This window comes from Danio rerio, chromosome 3, assembly GCF_052040795.2.
Source record: "Danio rerio strain M-AB ecotype USA chromosome 3, GRCz13ab, whole genome shotgun sequence".
Taxonomy (NCBI): Eukaryota; Metazoa; Chordata; class Actinopteri; order Cypriniformes; family Danionidae; genus Danio; species Danio rerio.
This window is the reverse complement of record NC_141023.1, coordinates 27,313,750-27,338,018: the sequence shown is the minus strand read 5'-3', so window position 1 is coordinate 27,338,018 and position 24,269 is coordinate 27,313,750. Positions and strand designations below refer to the sequence as shown.

The 24,269-nt window shown below is 33.2% G+C and overlaps 2 protein-coding genes across 33 annotated transcripts in view; both read left to right on the top strand.

Moving 5' to 3' along the window:
• mettl22 (methyltransferase 22, Kin17 lysine) overlaps positions 1 to 3,960 on the top strand; it is a 34,190-nt gene extending 30,230 nt beyond the window's left edge. For 13 of the 14 annotated variants that reach the window (XM_087243429.2, XM_087243421.2, XM_087243425.1 and 10 more), the window contains 2 exons: positions 1,189 to 1,357; positions 1,547 to 3,960. In XM_087243429.2, the coding sequence (XP_087099555.1) occupies positions 1,189 to 1,357; positions 1,547 to 1,585 (208 nt within the window). In that variant the 3' untranslated portion in view covers positions 1,586 to 3,960. The remainder of the gene's footprint in view (positions 1 to 1,188; positions 1,358 to 1,546) is intronic. The other variant, NM_001177460.1, reaches the window with a different exon arrangement.
• A 2,133-nt stretch (positions 3,961 to 6,093) lies between these two features.
• abat (4-aminobutyrate aminotransferase) overlaps positions 6,094 to 24,269 on the top strand; it is a 48,645-nt gene continuing 30,469 nt past the window's right edge. For 12 of the 19 annotated variants that reach the window (XR_015479616.1, XR_015479615.1, XR_015479612.1 and 9 more), the window contains exons 1-4: positions 6,122 to 6,240; positions 18,213 to 18,353; positions 21,426 to 21,523; positions 22,805 to 22,834. Coding sequence is in view for 4 of the 19 variants with exons in the window: in NM_201498.2 (NP_958906.2) it covers positions 18,284 to 18,353; positions 21,426 to 21,523; positions 22,805 to 22,834 (198 nt within the window). In the remaining 15 variants the exon portion in view is untranslated. Of the gene's footprint in view, positions 6,655 to 7,018; positions 7,115 to 11,066; positions 11,595 to 18,212; positions 18,354 to 21,425; positions 21,524 to 22,804; positions 22,835 to 24,269 lie in introns of those variants that run through there. The other 7 variants (XR_015479619.1, XM_087242317.1, XR_015479617.1 and 4 more) reach the window with 4 other exon arrangements.

The window sequence follows — 24,269 nt, the reverse complement described above, 5'->3', positions numbered from 1 at the left end:
ATCCTATTGAACATCTCTGGAGAGATCTGAAAATGGCTGTACACCATCGCTTCCCATCCAACCTGATAGAGCTTGAGAGATACTGCAAAGAGGAATGGGCAAAAATTCACAAAGACAGGTGTGCCAAGCTTGTGGCATCATATTCAATAAGACTCGAGGCTGTAAATGCTGCCAAAGGTGCATCAACAAAGTATTGAGCCCAGGCTGTGAATACTTATGTACATGTGATTTTTCAGCTCTTTATTTTAAATAAATTTGCAACAATTAAAAAATATATATATTTATTCAAATTGTCATTATGGGGTATTGTGTGTATAATTTTGTGGAAATAAATTAATCCATTTTAAAATAAAGCTGTAACATAAAAAATGTGGAAAAAGTGAATTTATACACATTTTATGTATATTAGTATTTGAATATGGGCTAGTAAAGTTGCAAGTAATTAGTATATGTAACTGAACATACAATTTTAATATAATCAGTAATTGTAATATTTTGAAATATCTGTTATAAATTTAGCTTAAATTATTACATGTAAATTCTCAATCTGCTTTTAATTTTTTTTAATTTAGCATGGCTTCAATACAATTAATTTTTTTAATTTGTAATTTAGAAACCATAAATGGCTTTAATATATTTAGCTTGGAAAAAATATATTCATATACAATCTGCAGGTTTAGGCATTAACTAAAAACTTAATGTATGAAATAAACTTTTTAACCTTTTTAACTTTTATTTAATGTTTACTATACAAATCCAATTAGATTCACTTATTTGCTAAATAAAGCAAGTCTCATATATAATGTATCTACTAAAAGACAGAAATTATTACTTTACAAAAAATATTTTAAACAAATCATATGAACATTTTAATATTAATATTATTATATCACAATAATATTAGTGAAATTAGTTTTAAAAATTAATATAAATTTACACACATTTACACAAGTAAAAACCTAGAGTCAATGACGAGCTAAAAATCTGCAGATTTCTGCATGTTTAGATTCCGCATTGGCCTGGTTATTAGTCAGTATACATTATTAGTTTCTATCAAATGAAAAACGATGCTTCAGGGCTCCAGATCGGTTTATTTGCAGCATTTATCAGCAGTGACTAACAGAGCCGTGCTGGTCAAGAAAAACCTTCCCCTATTATTCCGTTTGAAAGGTTTCTGTGTTTTGGCAGATTGAACTTCACACTGCAGCACATGGACGTGTCCTGTGAAGCTTATGATCACTTCCGCCACTGTCTAGACCAGCTACAGCAGATGAAAGACGGAAAGATGAATTTCAAAGTAGAACTCGTCAAGATCTCTTTTCCTCAGTTCTTCCAGTACGAAAGAGTCGAGCAGCTGGTGAGCTCTGAGTTCATTATTGCTCTAAATTTTTATATTTGATTGCTAATGATAATATTTGCTTTTTCTGATCTGTCAATCGTGCTCTTATTACTTGGTGTTATTATTAGTATTTTATGCATTCAGTGGATTGCATTTTGATTTACAATATATTAATATTATTGGATTCTCTTCTCTGCTTCTTTGTAGGAACTCTGGAAGGTGACAGCAGAGAGACTTAATAAATAACTCAGGTTTTTAAGGTTTGATTTAACACCAGGATTTGTCTCGTCTTTGTAAATCCTGTTTTAACTAAAGGGATAGTTCACCCAAAAATGAAAAGCTGCAATTAATTTGACCCTCAGGCCATTCAGGAGGTTACTTTTTTCTTTGATTTAACATTAAAGCACATTTTTTAGCTAAAATTGTGGTACTTGGTGATTCACAAAATGTAAAGTAAATGGCTATTGGCACTTTGAGAGTCACAAAAAACACATACAAGCAAAATAAAATTAGTACTCTGCTCCTAATGATACATTGAGGTCTTTTGAAGTGAAGTGACATCTTTACTGCTTTGAACTTGTTCATGACTGTTTGAAGTCGCTATGGGTTAACAGTAATAATGTTATAGATAATGTTCAGTTTTCTTGTGAATGACTGTAGATATGTTGTTGTTATTTTTTACTCTCAAAGTGTGTATACATGCATATTATGAATCACCAAGGACCAAAAACATGACAAAAAAAATCTTTAAATTATCTGAAGAAAAAAATATCTACATCTTGATTGACCTGAGGATACGTTTTTAAATAATAATCAGATTTTTACTTTTGAGTTTTTTTTTTTTTTTTTTGAGTGCTTAACTTGATCATTTGCTCTTTATGTTATTTAAATGTAACATTGCAAAAGAGAATACTGTTTAAAATGTGAATGTTAGGGTTTTACTGTGACCAGCTTGAGTTTTTAGGATTCATTATTGGGATGTTTTGGGGTATTTATTTGGGGTATTTTTAGAACTTTTGAAGCAGAATGTTTTGTTAGTGAGGTAATAAAGTGCATTTACATAAAGTACATGACATAAATGAATCTCATTTTTAAGATATCTATTTTTGAAGTAACATTAGAAATATTGATATGTATATACAGTGCACTTAAAGGGATAGGGGAGCATGGGGCACGAAGTAACCCAGGGTAAAATTTAACTTGGTGTTTTAAGGTATTTGCTCACGGTTAATCATGGCATACTTCCGAGGTTTTCACCACAGTGACAGCAGATGTCTTCCTACCAATTATTGAAAAAGTTCTGCTAAATTGGAAACACAGGAGAAAGCATTTTTGCAGCATAAACGTATTTTTATAATATTTGTATATACTTTTAAAAAAATGTAAGTATGTAGGAAAAATCTTATATTGATGTGATTACCGTCTTCTAGGCTAAAAGGTGGAACCATTTTGAAAGATGTAAAAAACACAGTAACTGCTAGACAGTTTTAAGGAAAGCATGACATAGTGGAGTTAGTTGTAACAGGGTGTTACAAATAAGCCACACGCTGTTGGACACCAAATAAACTAACTAAATATTTTGTGATGTGTAGTGTTGGAAACTTTTTATATGAAAATGTTTAGCAAAAACTTTGTATAATATGCAGATAAATCCAAATGTGTTTATTTAATAGATATATAAATAAACATGCTGTGCTATGTAGAATAAAAAAAGAAGTGAGTTAAGTACTAAGGAAATTTACTATTTAAAGTAAACTTAATTTAAATGAATTGTCTGAAATCTGACTTTATAAGCATGTTACAACTAACCCTCTCTCTCTATGTTACAACTTGCCCGCAGGTTGGGTAAATAGTCATAATTTTACTCCTGGCACTTTTGAGAATACTGCACAGAAACCATAGGTCTGGCAATCATACTTTCAGTGCTCATTTGTAGGAGAGGCTTGTGTGTTGTTGGTAAAAAAAAAATGGTTTGTCTAACCTCATTACTTTGTTCATTATTTGGGTAAAACCAAAAAGTGTTACTTTGTTCCCTGCTCTCCCCAAGTTCACACACAACTGAAGATTCTGTCATCATTTACGCTCCCTCCACTTGTTTCACTACTGTTGGACTTTTTTCTTTTGTTAAACGCAAAAGAAAATATTTTGGAAGAAAGTGGTAACATTGAGTTCCATATTTTTTAAATACTTTGGAAGTCAATGGCTACAGTTTTTCATTTCTCTTCAAAATATCTTCCTTGTGGTCAACAGAAAAAAGAAACTCAAACAGTTTTGGAGTTAATAAATGACAGAACTGTTATTTGTGGATGAACTGTTCCTTTAAGTAGTGTTGTTGTATTTCTCTCTTTGAACACTAGAGGATGCAAGAGTTTGGAAAGGACAGAAACATTATCGAATTATAAGATAGATGGCAACATATTCACAAACTAATCTCTGTCAGGTTTGACCAGTTTTTCTGGCCTTAGCTAATTGTTCATTGCTAGCCATTCAATTTAGTCGACCTTGTTGGTTAGTGTTGTTTTTAGTTGACTGGAATATGGCCATCGTTTTTAAGATCATTGTTTGTTTTGAAGTTGCCATGGAATGTTAAAGAACCAATAAAATGAATCAGTTCTGTTGCAGCAGTCTTTGTAGTCTACTATTTAGTTCATATTTAGGCTGTTTTTAGCTTCTGCCATTAAATGATAGTATGATAAATAAGAATCAACCAAACCCTCTTCAATTCTGTCATCAAATTAGTGTTTTGAGCATATCTTTGAAGTGAATCATCATAAAACAATATTTCTTTGTTTTATGTAACGACCCCCTTGTTTGAGTCTCAGATAACAACATGATCTATATACTGTAACTTATTTATTATACATAGAACTAATCGAACAAGAAATCAAGCACAAATGTTTAGGGATAAATATAACAAGATAAAGAACTTCATTCACAACTAACTTTAACTACATGATATAAATAATGCTAAACGAAACCATGTTGAAAAAGATGGCCTTGATACGAGGACGTGCAAGTAGCCACACCGCCCTCCAGAAGCTAGCACAGCACTCTTATTTATATGCATTAAATCAATTGATGAGCAAACAGGCATCCAATCAGGATCTGCCACATCCAAACTAGAATCTTGAGGTCGTCACAATTTGTCATGAATGAAAACAAATGAACAAATCAGTTAATGAACAAATTGATTAAGTGAGGTTTAATAAATTTTCATTAGACCTTTAAAAAAGAAATTGTCATTATTATTATCCAACTTAAACTATTAATATAAAAAATGATATACATAGTTATTGTAAATTAATGGTAGACGTTTGCAGGTGTACAAAACATGTCTCCTTAGTATATTTTTTAGCCTGATAAAAGTTGATGAACATGTCTGTAAAGCTGATCTGTTTTACTAAGATACATTCGAATTATCTACCAAAGATAACCAATCATGACTAATGTCCAGCACATAACTGATATCATTATGATAATTTACATTGTTCCTTTGTGAAATGACAATTTATTTTGTAAGTAATCGGCTGAATGATTATCGATTCCATAATGCCGCCTACTGGCAGTCATGGATGGCAGCATTAATGCTATGGAAAATCAATTTAACTAGTGAAAACACATTTTTTACTATGCATTTTTATATTTGTAGAATTTGAATCCTTGTTATCAAGATATAACAAAATGTCATTATTGAAATCAAGAATTAACATATTTACTATTGGAAATATAGTTAATTGAACTTTAAGGTGAAACACTGCAAGAAACAACCCAAAAAAAAAAAAAAAACAGTTTGTCAATTTAGCGATTTTGTGCTTTTTGACTTTTCCAAGTGGTTTATCTTTAGTGAAATGTAAAGATTACACTTTTAATTGTTTCACAATTTATTAATTTGTAGATTTCAATTACTATAGATATATTTTTAAAAAGGCAGAGCCATAACTCTCCACATCAGCATCGCTTACCATCACAACTTCACAGCTGTATTCATATGCTAAAGGTTTTATGGTGCTGAATGTTCAAATAAAATTGGCCTTATGTATTCTGCAACAATACAAATTTAAAAAATTGTTGTGTATTTGTTTATTTTCTGGCTGTTCATTGTATTTTCTGAATTATGTTTCATTTTAAAAAGAGAATATCTTCTGAATTTTTTAATAATTTTTTAACTGGACTTCAGGTGTTCAGATTTGATTGCCATAATCTGCAAATCAGCGCATATTTCATTTGAAATTCTGCATTAAATGCATTTTTAAATAAAGCATTTTAGAAAACTTGAAATGAGATTTTTGTTTGCAGTGCATTTAATCAGTGCATTCCCTTACGAATGATACAAATTCATTATTTTAATAACAAAAAATAAATAAATATAATGTTTAACCCTTGATGCACTATAAAATAGGTAGAGAAAAAATAAACGGGTCACTTTAGACCCATGTAGTGCATCGAAGGTGTAAGAAAATAATCATTATCGGTATTATTACAATGTTAAGTATAGTTACCATGTCAAATTATTATAATAATGTCGCCCTTTCTTATTGGCAGTGATGCATCAGTGAACGAAATTTATAGTTAACGGCACCCTTAATTCAAATGATTCCAATCCCGGGTATGAATCAATACTAGACTGGAGCTTTTGGATGACATTATGGTAAATGTGAAGTGCTGAATGCACACAGCTGTGCTTTCTGTAAGCAAGCTGACATTTCCGGGAGCCGCAGGTCTCTTTCTATTGGCTGAAGTCCGTGGATCCCCCAACAAAACCCTCCTCTCGGGGAAAAGGCCAGACTTCAAATGATGTTTTAAAGTCCGACTGTGCTCCTCACTCTTTCTTTCTCCTCTTTTCTTTCTCGTGGTTCCACCGAAAACCTGCTAGGTTAAATTCTCGAACGTCAGACACGAAGGTGAGTCTTTAACCATTATCAAGTATCGTTAAATTAGCGGCGGAGAGTGTTGGGAAAGAGACGCTGCATCGCTTGCAAGCATGCGGTTTGTTTTGGTTTTTCATGAATCATAAGTTTATCGTACATTACACAGGTAACGGCACGAGCGGCTCGGTTTGCGTTATTGTAATCATTCTGGGCTATCGTGTTGGTTATGAACGCGTTTCATATGAAACACTGCAGCGGTATGAGACGGTATAACTGGCCTGCTGCATCGACTCGATTCCTCCATACGTCTCGCGCTCAGAACCGTTTGACAGGTCAGATCCAGTCGGAACCGGATACTGTTGCGCCTCAGTTCCACCAGCTGCTTTGTGTGCTGCAAGTTTTTATGTGGTTAGTCTCAGATTTGATGCTGATTCTGGCAAAAACAACGTAAGCCAAATGTGATATAAATACATTAATTTAATGGCTTTTCATAACATGCAGGTTTTGGTTTATATAATGGATCCTGACTGAAATGTCTTTGTTGAATAGACCTTGTCTGTCTGTCTGTCTATCTATAAACCAGATTAAAAAAATCTAAATAGTAGTTTTATTTAGTATTGGGTATTCAGTTTTAATTCGTTTTAATTTTAAAGCTGTAATGCAGAGATTATTGTAAATATTGCTGAAGTGATTTATTTAATCTGTAAAATCTATGAGGTTATTTAGAAATAAATCATTGTGGAAAAGCCACGAAAAGAAAGCCTGTTTGTTCATCATTAGCCAATCAGATGTTGTCTGGGTTGTACTGCAGGTTGCTGTTGAACGCACATGCTGTTTCTTGCACATCCATGTGAGGTGTTGTTTACATGTTCAGCTGCTCTTGATTCATGTGCTGTCATCATCTCAGGTAGACATGATCTTAGACTTGTCAATTTTCCCTCATGTGTCTCGAATATCTTTGTGAGTGACTATGTTTTGTTTAATTTGAACCATATATCAAATTCAGTTAATGTTTCATCCTACATTGAAATAAAAATGCTGCAATATTGTTGCAAACAATTTATACAAGTTAAATTTAAACAATCAAATTTGTTTAAGTTCAGCCCAAATAAATTGTTTGTAATCACTTAACGTTATATATATATATCAAAGGAATCGTCTTTAAATATTTTTTTTCCAGGGTATAGTTGATGAACAATATTGTTAATGTGTCTGCTTATATTACAAGCTAATGTATATTTATATGGTTGCAAATATCAAAAAAGTAGATGAAACTAAATATCATAATAGTGATAGTCAGGAACTCTATTCATAGTTTTCTAAAAAAAAAAAAAAGTTAAAGTTGTAAATTTGCATTTATCACTTAATACTTAATATGTCTAAATAATTAATATGTTAGTGTATGCTCCAGAAGTTTGGTAAAAAAATCTTTTGTACTCATTAGTTGCGGATATCTTTTACTTTCTCACGTACATGTTAATAAGGACATTTATTGTTGTTTTGTTTCTATTAATTTGTGTAATTTTTCCATTTCTTTATTGTTTTCAAACTGCAGATGAAAAATGGGTTTCTGCCCTAAATTTAACTTCACACTCAAACTAAATTTACAAGTAATTTTAACTTGCATCAATTAAACTGAAACATCTAAGTCATACAAATTTTGTCTTGTATTAAATTTAATATTTGATTACTGCGTCATAATATTTAAAAGTGTTCCCATGACCTGTCTACTAGGGCTGCACAATATTGTTTCAGCATCAATATTGCAATGTGTGTATCCGCAATAGCCATATCGCAGCATATGCAATGTGGAGTTGGGGTTATTATTGTTGATCAGCAGTGAAGAATGCACAGCTTTACATTACATTTGATTATTCAATAATAGGGGCAGGACAAAATGCATAAGGTGTCTCTTGTAATGACGGATTGAACATATATCAATGATGCAACTCTAAGAAATATATATGCGGTTAATAGAAGAAATACATCTTAACTTTTTTATCCATTTTTTTCCTCTTCCTTTACAAATGTTATGATATAGTGTGTGTGGTTTTCTTGTGATATTGCCGATTTCATCATCTATTATTATCGGGGCAAAATATGTTAATATCATATTGTTTTACTGTAACTGAATATCAGACTACTTATTTCCCTTATCTTTGCTCTCTTGTTTATTGCAACTTCTTTGTTTCACTCCTCTACAAGATTATTCCAATCAATCTAAGTTAATGATTTACTTTCAAATAGAGCTATTCTAGTCATCTGCCGAAGCTCTGGTCATATCGCAATATAAATGCAAGGTTCAACAATAAGGACTGCCTAATAGCCCGGGACCAGCTTGAGAGATGCCCAGTTGGGCCTGTGCTGCCTTGTCATATTTTAATTTGCCTGCAACTATTAGGCAATTGTGTGCAAATAGGGATGCAACGATTCTAGATTTTGGTTGTACAATTATATTCCTAGGGTTAAACATGGTTATTTGTTATGCATTTATTCTTTTCAAAATACTACTAGTTTAGAAAATCTTATGAAAACTTATATTTTAAAGTGTTGTTTATCGCTGCTCAGTAACTAATTAATACAGCACAAAATAATAATAAAATCAAACAATATACTCCCTTTCTCTTTGGACTTAAAACATAATTTAAACATAAGTAATAACTTTATACTGAATAAATAAATAGTTTTTTTGTCTAATGTAAATCTAAGCATCATATTAGCTAAGTATTTCTTTTTTAAACTGAACAAATGTAGTCAAAGACTGCTGAACCTCTGTCTGAAAGGCACGGTTATGCACACAAACCATTTGCCTTCATTGGAAATAATGAACTTGTGTGCGTAAAAGATGGAATATGTTAATGGCCCTTAGTTAAAAATCTCCTCAGCCATAGTTAAAATCAGCCTTCAATCCAGTGTGCTTGCGTATTGTGGACAAGCTCGAAACTTTAAACTAGTACACAGTTGGCATAACTTTTAGTTGCAGCAGTTTTGTTCCATACAGAAACGCTGTATTGAGAAGTCTTTACGATTAATTAATCGGGACTAATCAAGCTGTGGTTAATAGTGAAATTGGTTAATCGTTGCATCCCTACATGCAAATCTTAGAATCGAGAAACAAATTGTGTTTTTGAATGCTACCTCCTCTGTGAAGTTGTAAACACTATATTGCTTTTTGGTTCCTTTTATCTGATTGGGTGCCGTGAGAATGTTTTTTCTGTTTTTGCATAACCTAGTAAAAACCAGTACAGCGAAGAGATGGCAACATGACGGCAACATCAAATTATGAGGCTAAAAGAAAATGTCTGTTTCTGACGTTGTGAAAGCAGACATTTACATGGGTACAACACGGCGAAAAAATGAAGTGATGTTTTGCAGTTTGCCGTCACTTTTAAGTCAGCCACCTTTTGTTTTGCAATAAAATACCTGCACATTTTCCATACTGCTATAGTTTATTTAAACCAACATTTTAAATAATAACATTTTAATTAATAAATTTTAATTAGTAACATTTTAAAAATATTTAAATTCTAGATTCACAGACATTATTTTTGACACAAAAGTGGTAAGAAATAAGCAATAAACTAAGCAATTTTTATTTTTAAAATGTTATTATTTTTATCATATTTTTTTATTTATTTATTTGTGGGGCCAGTGACAATTTTGGCAGGGCAAGTAAAAATCTAAAACACTGGTCTAATCGGGCCAGTAGAAAATATCCTTAGCGTTAAACCCTGCCATGTCAGATTTTTCAATATCGTGCAGCCCTATTGTCTACTGTGCAAAAACAATTCAATTACACAAAATATTGGCAGTGGTTGAATTCCACACCCATACTGTCCGGGTATGAATTTGAACTATTGCGTATGTAAACTGATATTAAAATTTCACTTTACATGGTAAGGTTAATCAAACCTTTTAGTTAGTTACACCAACTCTTGATTAATATATTCTTGTATAACAGTTACAGTTAACAGGTTTGTAAACATTTATTTAAATGTTGTACAGTTTGTACAGCGTAGCACAAAGATTGACAGATAACTGACATGCTTAGTCATGTAATCGTGGAGCAGTTGTTCTGGAATGCTTTATTTATTTTTTTATTAAAGCGCATGAAAGCTTTTGTCTGTACATGCATGTTTGCACAAAAGCAGCTGTCATTCCTATGTGCTGTTGCAAATCAAATGCCCTGTTTTTACGATGCATTAGTGCTTAATCCTGCAATACTGTCTATGTCATGCTTTTGTTTTAAATGAATCAGCTACACGTTTCTTATTTTAGATGAATTGATATGCATGCAAGTTGCATTTAACCCACATCCTACTGCTTAAGTAAGATTTATCCTTTTAATAGCCTCCCAGTTTGCCCAGCAGAGGTTGTGTCACCCAGACAAGAACAACAGTCAGTCGAACAATTGTTTTCCTCCACTGGTTCCCTTGGCAACCGTCTTACAGTATTTTTCAGACTGGTGAGGTTTTACCTTCTCAGTCTTCCTGAATGGTCCTTTTTTCATAAGCCATTTATACAGAGATCAAATAAAGACTCATAATTCCTATTTCAACTTCATAACCGTTTTTTACTGACTGTTTGTATTAGTCATCTTTTCATAGCTTCCATATGCAATAGAGATTTTTAGATTCTTATCTTTGTAATGAAATCGATAAGGGGAAAGTGTGAGCCTAGCGAGAGCATTAAATCCTTTGCCGTATTAATATGAGCGAGCAAACAAAAGGATGACTTCTGCATGACCTAATAGGCTGTTTGAATCATGCAGAGGGGAATTGGTGTAATGAAGTTTACCAATAGGCTTTAACGGGGTTAGTGATGAGCATTATGCGCACTGAACCGTGCTCATATCCCTCACTGACAGCTCATTGTGTTTCGTTATCTCTCCAGCGATCAAAGTTCATTCGGTGCTTAATGTCTGATCAGGATTATCATGAATATTCCACAGAGCATAAACCAAAATTGGACCTGATATGGCAATCAGGTTTGAAAATCAGTTGTCTGAATCTCTAAATTTTGAAAGTGAGCTTGGCATATTCTGTCGACCGTTTGATGTCTTGTTGCTTGCTTCTGCTGATGTTATCTGGAGCCGCTGCCAGGGCTGTGTTATGTAACACCAGAAAAAAATTAGCATTTGAAGAATGGCTTCCCGGCTGGTGTTGCTCTCGTGGCCCGCTGGCTTTGGTTCACACTTGGAGCTGAGAGACTGAGAGGAGCAGTGGGATTGGTGGAGGCTCAGAGTGGTGCAATCTAACACAGGCAGCCATTGTTTGCTTTGAAATGGTCCCCCAAGCACAGTGACCATACGGAAAACCTTCAATGAATATTGATTAGCTGACGGAGTACTGCTTAACTGCTGTTTTGATTTCGATGGCGGAAATAAGGTGATGAAACCTAATGTAATGTTTGATTTTCTTAGCAGCCTTTGATGGTGATTTGTGGTTTTCCAGTGTTTTTATTTCAGCATTTTTATATACAGTCTGTAGCTGCCGTCAGAAGCAATGCTTATATATTACACTCTATAAACATAAACTTTACATTAAAAAGTCAATAAATAGTTAATGTTCAAATTAATCATTAGAATAAATAAGTAATGTATATTTGTTGTTAATGCATGTTAATTCATTTAAAGTTATTTAACTAAAACTATAAGGGGGAGGGGGGAACCTTTTCTTGTCATGTTTAGCTTGGGAATTATTTCATTGTTGCAATCAAGATATTCTTCCGATGCACTACAAGTAGTTCAGCCACAAGGTGCTGTGCTAAAACACGTTTTTAAAGATTAAGAAGTGCAAAGAAGTTTGTTTAAGAGAAACTGCAACCCTTCAAGTTTATTCCTCTTGAGTTAGAGAGGCCAATGAGGTATGGTGTTAACGTATGTGAACATGTATGATTATGTGTCCGTATGTAATGTATAATTAGCCAATTAAGTGTATTTCTTTACATGTTGAATGTGCACTTTATCTTTTGGTTGGATGTATGTTGTTCATTACGTGCAACATCACCTTTAAGGGGTTAATTGAAGTTTATGTATTTCTTTTCGTAGTTCTGACGGCAATATTGGGACATAAAGGAGTGCAAGGCTAGAATGTACAAGACATACTACAGACTCGTGTCCGAATAAATGTCAGTTAAAATCAAGAACGACTTGAGCCTTTGTTTCATCTCAAGGGGAGTAACACAGTCATTATTGACCAATTCCAGCATTATGGATGTGACATTTGAAGTAAAATCTCAAAACATAAATTCACATAAAAAGTATATGTTAACATTTAATTTAAATATCTGTTTATATTTTCTAAAACAACTATTGTAATCACAGAGTTATTGGATTAGAAAAATGTCAGTCTGTTTTTTTATATTTTGAATGAGAAAAATAAACTGGATGTGACCAAAAAAGTTAGCGAGTTTACAGTATACAAAATAATTTGTAGAAATTCTGTGAATTAAACTGCGCAGCCCAAAAGAAACAATGCTAGTCAAAAGGATAGGAGTTGCTCACTATAAAACAAAAAGGATTGATTTTATTTTATTTAACATTTTTACATTTATGAGAGAAAAAGTTTGGTTATGGATGTGACAGATGTGGAATTACCACTTGTGTGACTTTGGTAAGTTAAGTATAATTGTTTGAGAACATTGACAGAGACATTTATAAAGATTTTACAGTACTGTAATATATGAGCATATTGACCTTATTCTAAAATGCGGAAGTGCGCTTGTTTTTACAATTGTTTTAAAACATCCGATTCAGCTGCCTATGGGAGAAATGACTAGAAATAATTAACGTCAGAAAACGGTCAAACTACTTGCTGTACAAACAAGTGTTCGCATGACTATACAGGCCAAGTAGAAAAATATAATGAGAAAATTTAAATTTGCAACATTAGGCAGCAGAACGATTTGGTTTTAACATCTAGAAATGAATGTATGTGATTAGAAAGGAAGTCTGAGGTGAATACAAAAAAACCTATAAAGGGTTTTGCTATTCTGACAAAAACTACATTTTTTTCATGGCAAGGTTGATTTTGCATGGAATTGCTCCATTATAAACAAAATAAAAAGTGCTTTCTCTTATTATTATTGGGAGCTCAATATAAATTTAATTTGAGTTCGATCAGCCAATTGTTAAAATTGATAGCTGTTGTGCATTGGTTTTCATCATCAGATTTTTATTTCAACACTTTGTTTGAACCTTCTATATATAATTCTATTCTATACAGTATATAAATTCATATGCAGTAATCAGCGCAATAGTTTTTTTTTAACATTAAAGAACATTGATGATAATAAATAATAGGGCTACTACTAGACTTGTATTGTAATCTGCCAATAAAGTTACCATATGGTGGTCCTTTGCTCAATAAAGGATTACGAAACAAATCTGCATTATTAAAATGATATCTGGAAAAAAATCTCATGGCATTGATAACTAATGCCCGCTGATAAATCAGCATTGACATCATAGGAATAACTAGAGTTTTATATTATTTATAATAATATTTATATAATAATATTTTACAAAATTTTTGGTTGTAATAATATTCGACTTAATTTTTTCGTTTAAATAGTTAACATAAGACATTTCTTAAAAAAAAAAATAAAAAAAAAAACTTTACCAACTTGAACACTATGTGATCAGTAATAGACCCTTTTCACAAGACGGTGATGTTTTTAACTTGCTGCTTAATTTTTTCAAAGCCTAATTTTTGGATTTGTTTATATAATGTAAGGCAGCACGGTGGCACAGTGGGTAGCACAATCACCTCACAGCAAGAAGGTCACTGGTTCGAGTACAGACAGGGTCAGTTGGCATTTCTGTGTGGAGTTTGCATGTTCTGCCCGTGTTTGCATGGGTTTCCTCCGGGTGCTCTGGTTTCCTCCTCAGTCCAAAGACTGCGCTATAGTTGAATTGGGTAAGCTAAAATTGACCGTAGTGTATGTGAGTGTGTGCAAGAGTATGTGGGTGTTTCCAAGTGCTGTGTAAAACATGTGCTATATAAGTTGGCGGTTCATTCCGCTGTGGCAACCTCTGATTAATAAAGGGACTAAGCAAAAAAGAAAATAGCTGAATGAATAAATTTTAAAAAATGATGTACATACAGCTACTTTAACTTTGTGTTATAGCATGTTTGCATCAAATTACAAAAATAGTTATGCAGGGTGCTTCTAATGCAGCATCTATGATGGGACAGTCAATTTGACTCAGATTGGGAAAAAATACATTTATTTCCCATTCACTGCACTCTAGGTTTACCCAGCTATGATGATTTCCTCTACTAAGAAACCCAGAAATGTGATGATGGGTTCATAGTGAAAATGCTATAAACTGGCCTTGAGCTTGATGATGGATAAACCCTGATTATGCATCTTTGAAACCACAAGGTTTCACTTAGTGTCCAGATTGTTAAAACACATTTGCCTGAAGCTATCACATAATGCAATAAATCACTTCAAATATGTATCCACACTTCTCATCCCTTCAGCAGTCTCTCCATTCTCAATCAGTCAATGAAATGAAATTAGTCTCTTTCACTCGAGAAAGGCAATTCAGCTCCATCAGTCAAGTTTTTGCCCTTTGGGCATCAAACTAGTTTAACCCATTTTGCTTGCTGCATCCTCACATGCGCATGACAACAGGCTTGTGTAACATATTTTCAGAACCAGTTCCATCCAGTCAATGAGCCGTCTGGTTGGGGTGCTTCTGAGAGATGGAGCGTCTGGATTTTTCTTGCTTCTGCTGCCTCGATTGCATAAGCGTCCTCCGATCTGGAGCACAAGAAAGATGCACTTTCTGCTGTTTGTCTCCTGCACATGAATAAAGATGCCGTGTGTTCACTCTACTGACCAGTGGGGTAGCCAGTTCTCCTCTCTGAATTGATTCCTTTTATGAGCAAACATAGGAGACTGGCTTTCTTTCAGTGGAGCAGGAAGACTGATTCTTAGGTTTCTTGTTTCCTAATTGTGATGGAAACATGCACTTGTGACATATAAACCAAGTAAGAACAATATATTGTTTCAGAGGCATGATGTTGATACCAAGTGCTTGAGTTTCCTAATTTAGTTTTGGGGGTCTCCTACAAAAGATTTACTTCCATTCAAGGTTTTCTTGTAGTATAGTATGCATTGCTTGAGGACCTCTTTTCTAGCAGTGTCTGAATTGAGTTCATAAAAGATTTTGACTCTTTAGACACCCCAATCTGACTCTGGCCCATAGCCAACCTGGTGAAAGAGGTGGTTTTTTTATTTCCCAAAAAGCGGGCCTTTTTTGCAGTTATACAGTTTTATGCAGTTAAATACAGCATTTTAGTGTTCAACACATGATTAAAGTTGGTGCACATCCACCAGTTCCCGCCTCAAAATGAACGAGTTTGAGCTTGGTTATTTTTATTTATGATTTATTCATTTATTTTTTGGGGTAACACATTTGCTTTTTGTGAATTATTTCTCTTGGATCTTTGGTTTCTTGCTCTGAATTGCTTTCTTACCTCAAACAAGTTTGGCTTATATGGTCTGAAACCATCTGAAAACTATTAATTTGTCGAATCTATGCACCAGCTTCCCAAACATTGTGCCTTAAACCTGAGACAAGTATTACTGATGATTCATTTCCGTCAATTCAGAATCAGTTCTTTTGTTTAAAAAGCTTCATTAATTGTGCAATTTCACCTTTGAATCTCTGCAGAGATCTCTCTTTACATTCCATGAAAGGCAGCCTTTCAAAATAAGAAGAACATTTTATGAATAATAACTGCACACCATCATCGCTCTTTTCATTCTGTAAGCATATGCTCACTCATCATGAAAGCTGAAGATCTGGCGGTTCCCTCAGGCATTGGCTTTTCCCTTAAGCAAGACTATTCGTCCCAATTAATCTAAGCTCCATATTGTGACCGGTTTCCTGATTCCAGAGCCTTTAGGGAAGGTTTAGCGTTACTTGAAAGTCACAGCGTTAGTCACTCATCTGCTGCCCTCAGTTTTGTCCTCACAAGTCTCTCTGTCCCATGAAATGGAGTGCAAAAAGATCATCAGAGGGTTGGCGAATGTCTAAGCCATGTTGTAATTAACAGCAATGAGCCGTGCATTAATTAAGTGGTGTGAATGTGGACTGTCAAGGCCACTGGAGAGGGACTCAATTGATGGGCATGGCTGAACCTGCTGCTCAGGGAAAAAGGAACTGTCTGTGGTACTGAAATCACATCTCATTGATGCCAGATTGAAGATAGTAAGATTTGCACCCATCTGGTCATAAAAATGAGTTTGACCAAATTTTTAAAATCATAATGGTGATGGTAAAATACTCCCTTCTGTCCCAAAAGAATATTTGAGACCATTTCTTGAGGCAAGCTGTTTGTGGTTTGATATCTTCTAAAAACTGTGAACACTGTGGCTATGGGGTGCTATCTGATCCTGAATAGGCTGTGTATGGCCATTATTTCATTTAGTGTATTTTTGTACATGTAAGTTTGTGGCTATACTATCTGTCTTAGCAATTGTTAATTATTTTTTATAACATGTCTAGGGAAAATATTCATCATACCTCACATTGAACAGATTTGATGTTTCTACCTTGTATGTTAATGAGATTAATATAGATGAGTTCTATGCTAATATATTTCAGATAGTAAACTAATAGTCAGATAGTCTTATTATGCTGTCTATGACATTATATATATACATTTTTTTCTATTATTTCCCATTCGTAAGAGATTTTTAAGGGAGTGAAGTTTTTATCAACACATTTTTAAGCCATGATGACAGTCCATAATTTATACTTTAACAGTATTGTTAAATTGATTTATATTAGTAATTCTATTAATTAATAATTTAGTTATTTTAATAATTATATTAATTAATATTTAAGTGCAATTTAAAGGCTTCGGTGCAGATCACATTGAATCTGCTTTTTGCCTTGAAGCACATCTTTTGAATGGTTTACTAACGGCATTTTAGCATGTTAACCACCTGCTGTGCCTCAAGTTTTTGCTGTTGCGTGCTGTGCGGTCACACACACAAAAAAAAGTCAACTCTGAGCGGAAAAAGCACACTACATCAGTCGCGTCTTTTTCAGTCTCCAATCAAATGAAAGCAGAGGCGGGGTTTCCGTTGAGGTGACAGCAGTTTTTGTCAAGATGACTAGGGAGACTTTTGTAGATGGAGAGACTAGTAGTCTCCGTTTCAAGTTATGCACAGCTGTATGACATTACAAATCTTGAATTTCATAATATTAATAAATATTAAAAATTATACCAATTTAACAGCAACACTTGCACAACACGCAGTTGATTCAGTCATTGTCTAGCGACATAAAAATCCACACCACACTTTTTCTTGTTACCAAAAAAGGCAGTGGAATGTTTTTGGAATGCAAAAGCATGTTCGGTGTGATTGGCCCCTAAATCAGATTAACTTAAAAAACAACAACAAAAAAAAAACAAAGTTGACTCAATTTAAAATTGTAAGCCAACTTGCTGCAGAGCTTTTTGAATTGACTAAGTTAAATCAAGTCAAGTGTAGTACTTTGGTTGAAAGTTGAGTCTACTCAAAAGAAAAGCTCTGCTGCAAGTTGCCTTACAATTTTGATATAATTATTTCTTAAGAAGGCTAATAATGTTAACCTTATAGAAAAAAAATTAAACTGCTTTTTCCAGAAAAAAAGAAATATTTGAAAAACGAAAAACCGAAAACAAATTATTTTGCTAACTTTGTCAATTTGGTCGTTCAAATATTTTTACATACTGTTGTTGAGAAAAATGCAAATGCAAGGTTTTAATAAAAATAAATGTTCTGTATAATAGTATGTTTAAATGGTGTATCAGAATAATATTATAAAGTATATTCGAAGGTCAGTGGAGTTCGTTTAATGTCATACAAGTTGTGGATATCATTTCTCCGCTGACCTGCAGATTGTATTATCTTCCAGAGTCTATTTGATTGTGACATTTCCATAACCCGTATCTTCTTCCCACCCACTGTAACTGGTCTTATCTGTCTTCCCTCAGGTGAAGTGAAAGGCAGGTGCTGTGTGCTGTCTCTCTCTCTCTCTCTGTCTGTGTCTCGGTGAGTGCTACACATGGCTTCCTCACTCCTGACCCGTCAGCTGGCTCTTTCCCTCCAGCAAAACCTGCGTCTCGCTGCTCCAGGTAAAAATGGATACTATTAAGTCTGAAAAGCTTGATGACATTCCACTTAAACTGACAATACATTTACAGTGCCTGTAGAAATTCATCATACCCCTTTGAAACAATTACTTTTTGTCACACAGCCTGAAATCAAATCACTTTCCAAACAACTTTTCCAGCCTTTGAAATGTTTTTGTAGCCTTCTCCTAACCTGTGCCTTTTTACGACTTTATCCTAAAGGTTCTTTGAAAGCAGGGTGCAATGTGAGTAAAGATTTTCACAGAGTATGGTTTTTACTGATGGGCACAGTACAACAACAATATGATTCTGATATTAGCACGATTTAGACAAGACTCCGATTAAGAATCTACATTTTAAACAGAGATTTTTAATTACCTAAACTTGTACTCAAAGTAAAATCAAGTCCAATTAGGACATATATATATATATATATATATATATATATATATATATATATATATATATATATATATATATATATATATATATATATATATATATATATTTTAGTCGCAATTTTAAAGTAAGTATAGATATGGGTCACTTTACTGTAAGGTTTCATTAGTTAATGTATTTACTAACACAAACTAATAATGAACAATACTTTTAAAGCATCTATTAATTACAGTTCAACATTTACTAATGCATTATTAGTAAATATTATGCATTATTAGTAATTATTATATGCATTATAGCATCCAAATTTATGCTTGTTAACATTAATGCGCCTTAATTTAACATGAACAAGTGTGTTTTCATAAACCTTAGCAAAGATGAATAAATACTGTTATGTATTGTTCATTATTTGTTCTTGTTAGTAAATGCATTAACTAACATTATCTAATACAACCTTATTGTAAAGCGTTACCTACATTAGACATGGACCAGTATAAGATTATGACGATAATCTTGTATGAAAATAGCACATTTTCAGCGTACTGTGATTACTGCTATAAAAATAAGTAATTTTTAAATGTCCGAGTAAAAACAAATTTTTTTCTCCCCCATTGAACACAATATATTTTATTTTAAGAAACGTTTGAAATATTTTGGACCAGCAGCTTTTAATGTAGAATTTTCTGATGGAGATACTGTTGCTCTAAAAAACAAAATAAAAGAGTTAAGAACATTAAGAACTTGCATGTACCTTAGGAACGGTGCAGCAAAAAATTTTGCGGTTTTAAAATCTTGACTTTTTCCAAACTGCAGTATACCTTGAAACCAGTTATCGCCCAATGCCTAACTTGGATATGTACACACCTTAACCACACTATTGGAGTCATGTAGGACTTTTTGATACATTTTGTAGGTTTTGTACATAGCATGACAGATAGTTTACTTGTATTATGGTAACATTTGAAACAACATCCTGCCTAGGGACTACAGATTGCAAGTTGACTTTATAACTAACTCTGGCACAATGTGTCTGTGCATTGTACGTGTATAAATAAATGAAGAAAAAAATAGTAATACACATAAATGCACTTAAAGATTTTCTAGGATATATAATGTGTTTATAGCAAGTAAAACAGGAAAATGAAAGCAATATTGTAAAAGTTGAATAAACAGTAAATCATAATATTCAAAATAAGGTGCATTTGAAAACATAATGTATACTGTATGATGAAATCAATTCTTAAAAAAATATTTCCCAAGTGCTGTTTAATAGAGAGATTTGGTTGCCAACACTTTATTTTTTAAACATAGTAACTTTCATAATTAAATTCTAGTTGGTTTGGGAGCTGCGCATCAATGGATTTGCTCTTCAGTGTTTGGGCTTTCAGCAATAAAAATTAAAGCACACTGAACTGAACTAAACTGAACTTCAACTCTGAAAACTGAACTGACACTGTTTCAATTTACTAGAACTTCTATGTTAAGCTGCACTGGCACAATCTACATTGTAAAAGCCTTATCTAAACAAACTTAAATGTAATTAGTACGTTATTTATTTTGTCTTTTGACCATGACAGTACATGATGCTTTACTAGTTATTTTGCAAAAGACTAGTATTCAGCTTAAAATGTGATTTAAAGGCTTTGTTAACTAGGCAAATCATTGGATAGCAGTAGTTTGTTTCGTTGGCAAACAAAAAAATTATAACTTTTATGACCACATTTATTTATGTATATTATAAAAGAAGTAGGACTTTTTCCAGAACAAAAATGTAACGGAGAATACTGTGAAAAATGACTTTGCCTTCTTGAACATCATTTTCAATTGATTCGGATTGAATAAATAAACTTATCCTGAGGCTATAATATTTTCATAAACAGCTGTAGTTGTAACAGACTCTAGCTACTTTATGTAATGCAACTGCATGATCGTTTTAGGAAGACAAGCTCTTCCTTTTGAAATGATAATGATGTGTGTAGATATGGAGCCGAATGTCAAGAGGGACACAGTTCATAGTTACTTAACCATGTAAATGAGTTACTGAGATCTGGATTTGTCCAGCTTTGGCAAGTAAATTCTGCATTGAGAGAGAAATCTGTGCACATCATGTTTTTGTGGCAGGCCACAATGACTTAGTCCTGTCTGCCATTATTAATCAGTAGCTCAGTAATGTAGTGCTATTTACTTCTGTGCAATTGTGAAGTCTTTTGGCTATGTGCGTACTGGTTGTACTGTGCATGATTATGTAAGACATTTTGCGGCTGTTTAGGTGTGCTTATTGGCTGCCGTTCAAATATACTGAACAAGTACAAAAGGTCGTTCAGAGTTCAGTTGGTTAACTATTTTGGGAAGCCAGATACAATACAGATAATTACTAAACACTTGATTTTAAGAAGTCGTCTTTACTGAGGCAGTCTGCTTAAAAAATAAATAGTGAATATGTTTTGTTGTTTTTAATCATCTAGAAATTTGTCATTTAAAACTGCATTAATTTAAGATTAAGCATTAAGATACATGCAATAAATGGTATTATGGGCTTAAATCAAACGTAAAAAATATATAGTAAAAAAAATGTTATTCATGAAATGAAAGTTTTTATACAGCTTTTTTTTTTTTTCATTTTAAGTCATTATGTACTGCTTTATGACCCTTTTAATTGTGTGTCTGTTGTGTTAGGTTCCAGATATGTCAGCAAAACTGCTACAAAGACTGTTTCAGAGTTTGAATATGATGCCCCATCCATGAAGACTACTGTGCCCGGTCCAAAGTCCAAGGTTTTTTTTTTTTTTTACACTTTTACTATGAGATATTTTGCCAGATTGTTTTGTAATATGTGTCTGTAGGAAATATGATTGCTCTTAATAACCGATTAACCGTTAACCGAAAGGATGCATTTTTAATCGATTAATAGTATCAGTTAAACGGTTAAATGGTATTGATGGTATCAGTTAAACAACAGATATTGTTTAACCAACCAACCTTTTTCCAACTTACAGTTATTAATAGTAAAAGATCCATTTTTAAAATGGCTTTAATAGCCTAATAAGTCAAATCCAATGATTTGGGCTACTTGAATATTGAATATTGACTCCTCACCACACTGAGACTTTCATTATATAGCTATATAACATATAAAACATGTATGCAAATCAATGCAATGCAATATATGTAAAAAAAATAAAATAAAAAAAAAGTTGCGTATAGCCAACTTAAAAAAAAAAAAAAAAAAGTCAACATATGCTCTTTGATTGTCGAGCGATGATTGTCGGTGGGGAAAATGAACCAAAATAAACAGCCCTGGTGTGTGTGTGTGTTTATATACACATACAGTTGAAGTCAGAATTATTTGCCCTCTGTTTATTTTTTTTTCCCAATTATTTCTGTTTAACGAAGAGAGGATTTTATTCAACACATTTCTAAACATAATAGTTTTAATAACTCATTTCTAATAACTGATTTATTTTATCTTTGCCATGATGATGGTAAATAACATTTTACTAGATATTTTTTCAAGACACTTCTATACAGCTTAAAGAATTAACTAGGTTAATTAGGTTAACTAAGCAGGTTAGGGTAATTAGGCAAGTTATTGCATAAGGATGGTTTGTTCTGTAGTAGACAGAAAATTTACCTTAAAGGGGCTAATAATTTTGTCCTTAAAATGGTGTTTGAAAAATTAAAAACTGCTTTTATTCCAGCCAAAATAAAATAAATTAGACTTTCTCCTGAAGAAAAAAATATATTATCAGACATTCTCTGGAAAATATCCTTACTCTGTTAAACATCATTTGGGGAGTATTTAAAATGAAAAAAATTCAAAGGGGGTCTAATAATTCTGACTTCAACTGTATATGTATATATATTCAATGTACAGTTGAAGTCAGAATTATTAGCCCCCCTTTGACTTTTTTTTTTCTTTTTTAAATATTACCCAAATTATGTTTAACAGAGCAAGGACATTTTCACAAATCATCATGAATAATGCATGTCAAATACTGTCATATTTAAGCTGACAGGATCCCATTTTTCTAACATTAATTTCCTTCACTCAATAGGAGCTGCTGAGACAACTTGGAGAGATTCAGGTGAGACAGACATAGAATATAAATTCAATGTTTGCTTATTCATTACACAAATGACCCAACATGCTTAGCAACACTCCATGTTAGCCAACTTGTGTTATGCAGTTAGTCTTGCAGATTTATTTATTTGTTATTTGACAGTCAAAAAGGGTACAAGTTAGATTGTGCTACCATAATAGTTTGTCAAATAAAAATTTAAACAAAACAACAACTACAATCATAAATAGCAGCAAATCTGAAGCATTATCATCACCCTATATCAACATTGTGACATGCAATATTACAGTCATCTGTATTTCAGCCTACAGTTCATGTCTTCAGCATATTGAGTGATGAATATATTTCGGGCAATAATTGTTCTGCTGTATTGTTTCGGCTTCTTGAGCAGTCACAGTCGTCTTCTGACCGCTTTGCTATGGCTGAGCACACAGATGTGAGCTGACAGGCATCGATGAAGCTAATATCACAGATTTGCTTCGCCGTGGCTCCTGTGCATGTCTGTCTTCTGCACACGAGAGCAGACAGAGGAGTCATAATCTATTCATCAGACGTGCTAAAAATAGATCCAGCATCAACTTCAAAGCCACGGAGAAGGGAGAAGGCACTTTCCCTGGATAAGGCACTGTTGCTTAAAATTTTGCCTCATGTTCTTCTGCTAGATTAAGTCACAGTGATTAACTGTTTACCATAAACTTAGTTTTATAGCAGTGATCATTAACAAAGTAAATATATTTTTTAATTCATGCATGATTTATAATAGCATAATTGATGTAATTTAACTACGAATTAGATTACATTGACCTTTTTTTTTTTTAATTCTCATGCAAAATGTCAAAACTATAGACTGTAAAAGATATGGACGTATAATCTGTGATGTCACCCATAGGTTTCAGACGAGCGCAAATGAAGCTACAAGTAGATGTGGCCAAACATTGTCATTTTGTTCACGCGTCATAGCCATACCTGCCAACACTCCTATATTACGGACCCATCTCCCGTATTGTTATATCTCCAGAATTCCACTCCCCCCATATGTAAAAAAAATTAACCCCCTTACAGTTAGGCATGGGCCGATATAAGATAATAATGAGATAATATTTCATGCAATATTTTATTCAAAAGAAGGTAATGATTCGCACTCAATTGCTTCATACTGTTTTTATTTTTACTTTTTCTTACATTTTACGGGTGATACCAGACAAACACACTGAGGAAGGCTTTGTGCCGAAACGTCTGTTTGTCTGTTATCACCCGTAAAATGTAAGAAAAAGTAAAAATAAAAACAGTATGAAGCAATTGAGTGCGAATCATTTCCTTCTTTTGAATAATAGTAACGATCAGATTAACGCACCAAACCAAGGAAGTAACTAAAAAAACTGCAAGCGCGCAGGACAAACTTCAGTAACTATGCAATATTTTATGCCAAATGCTTTAGAAC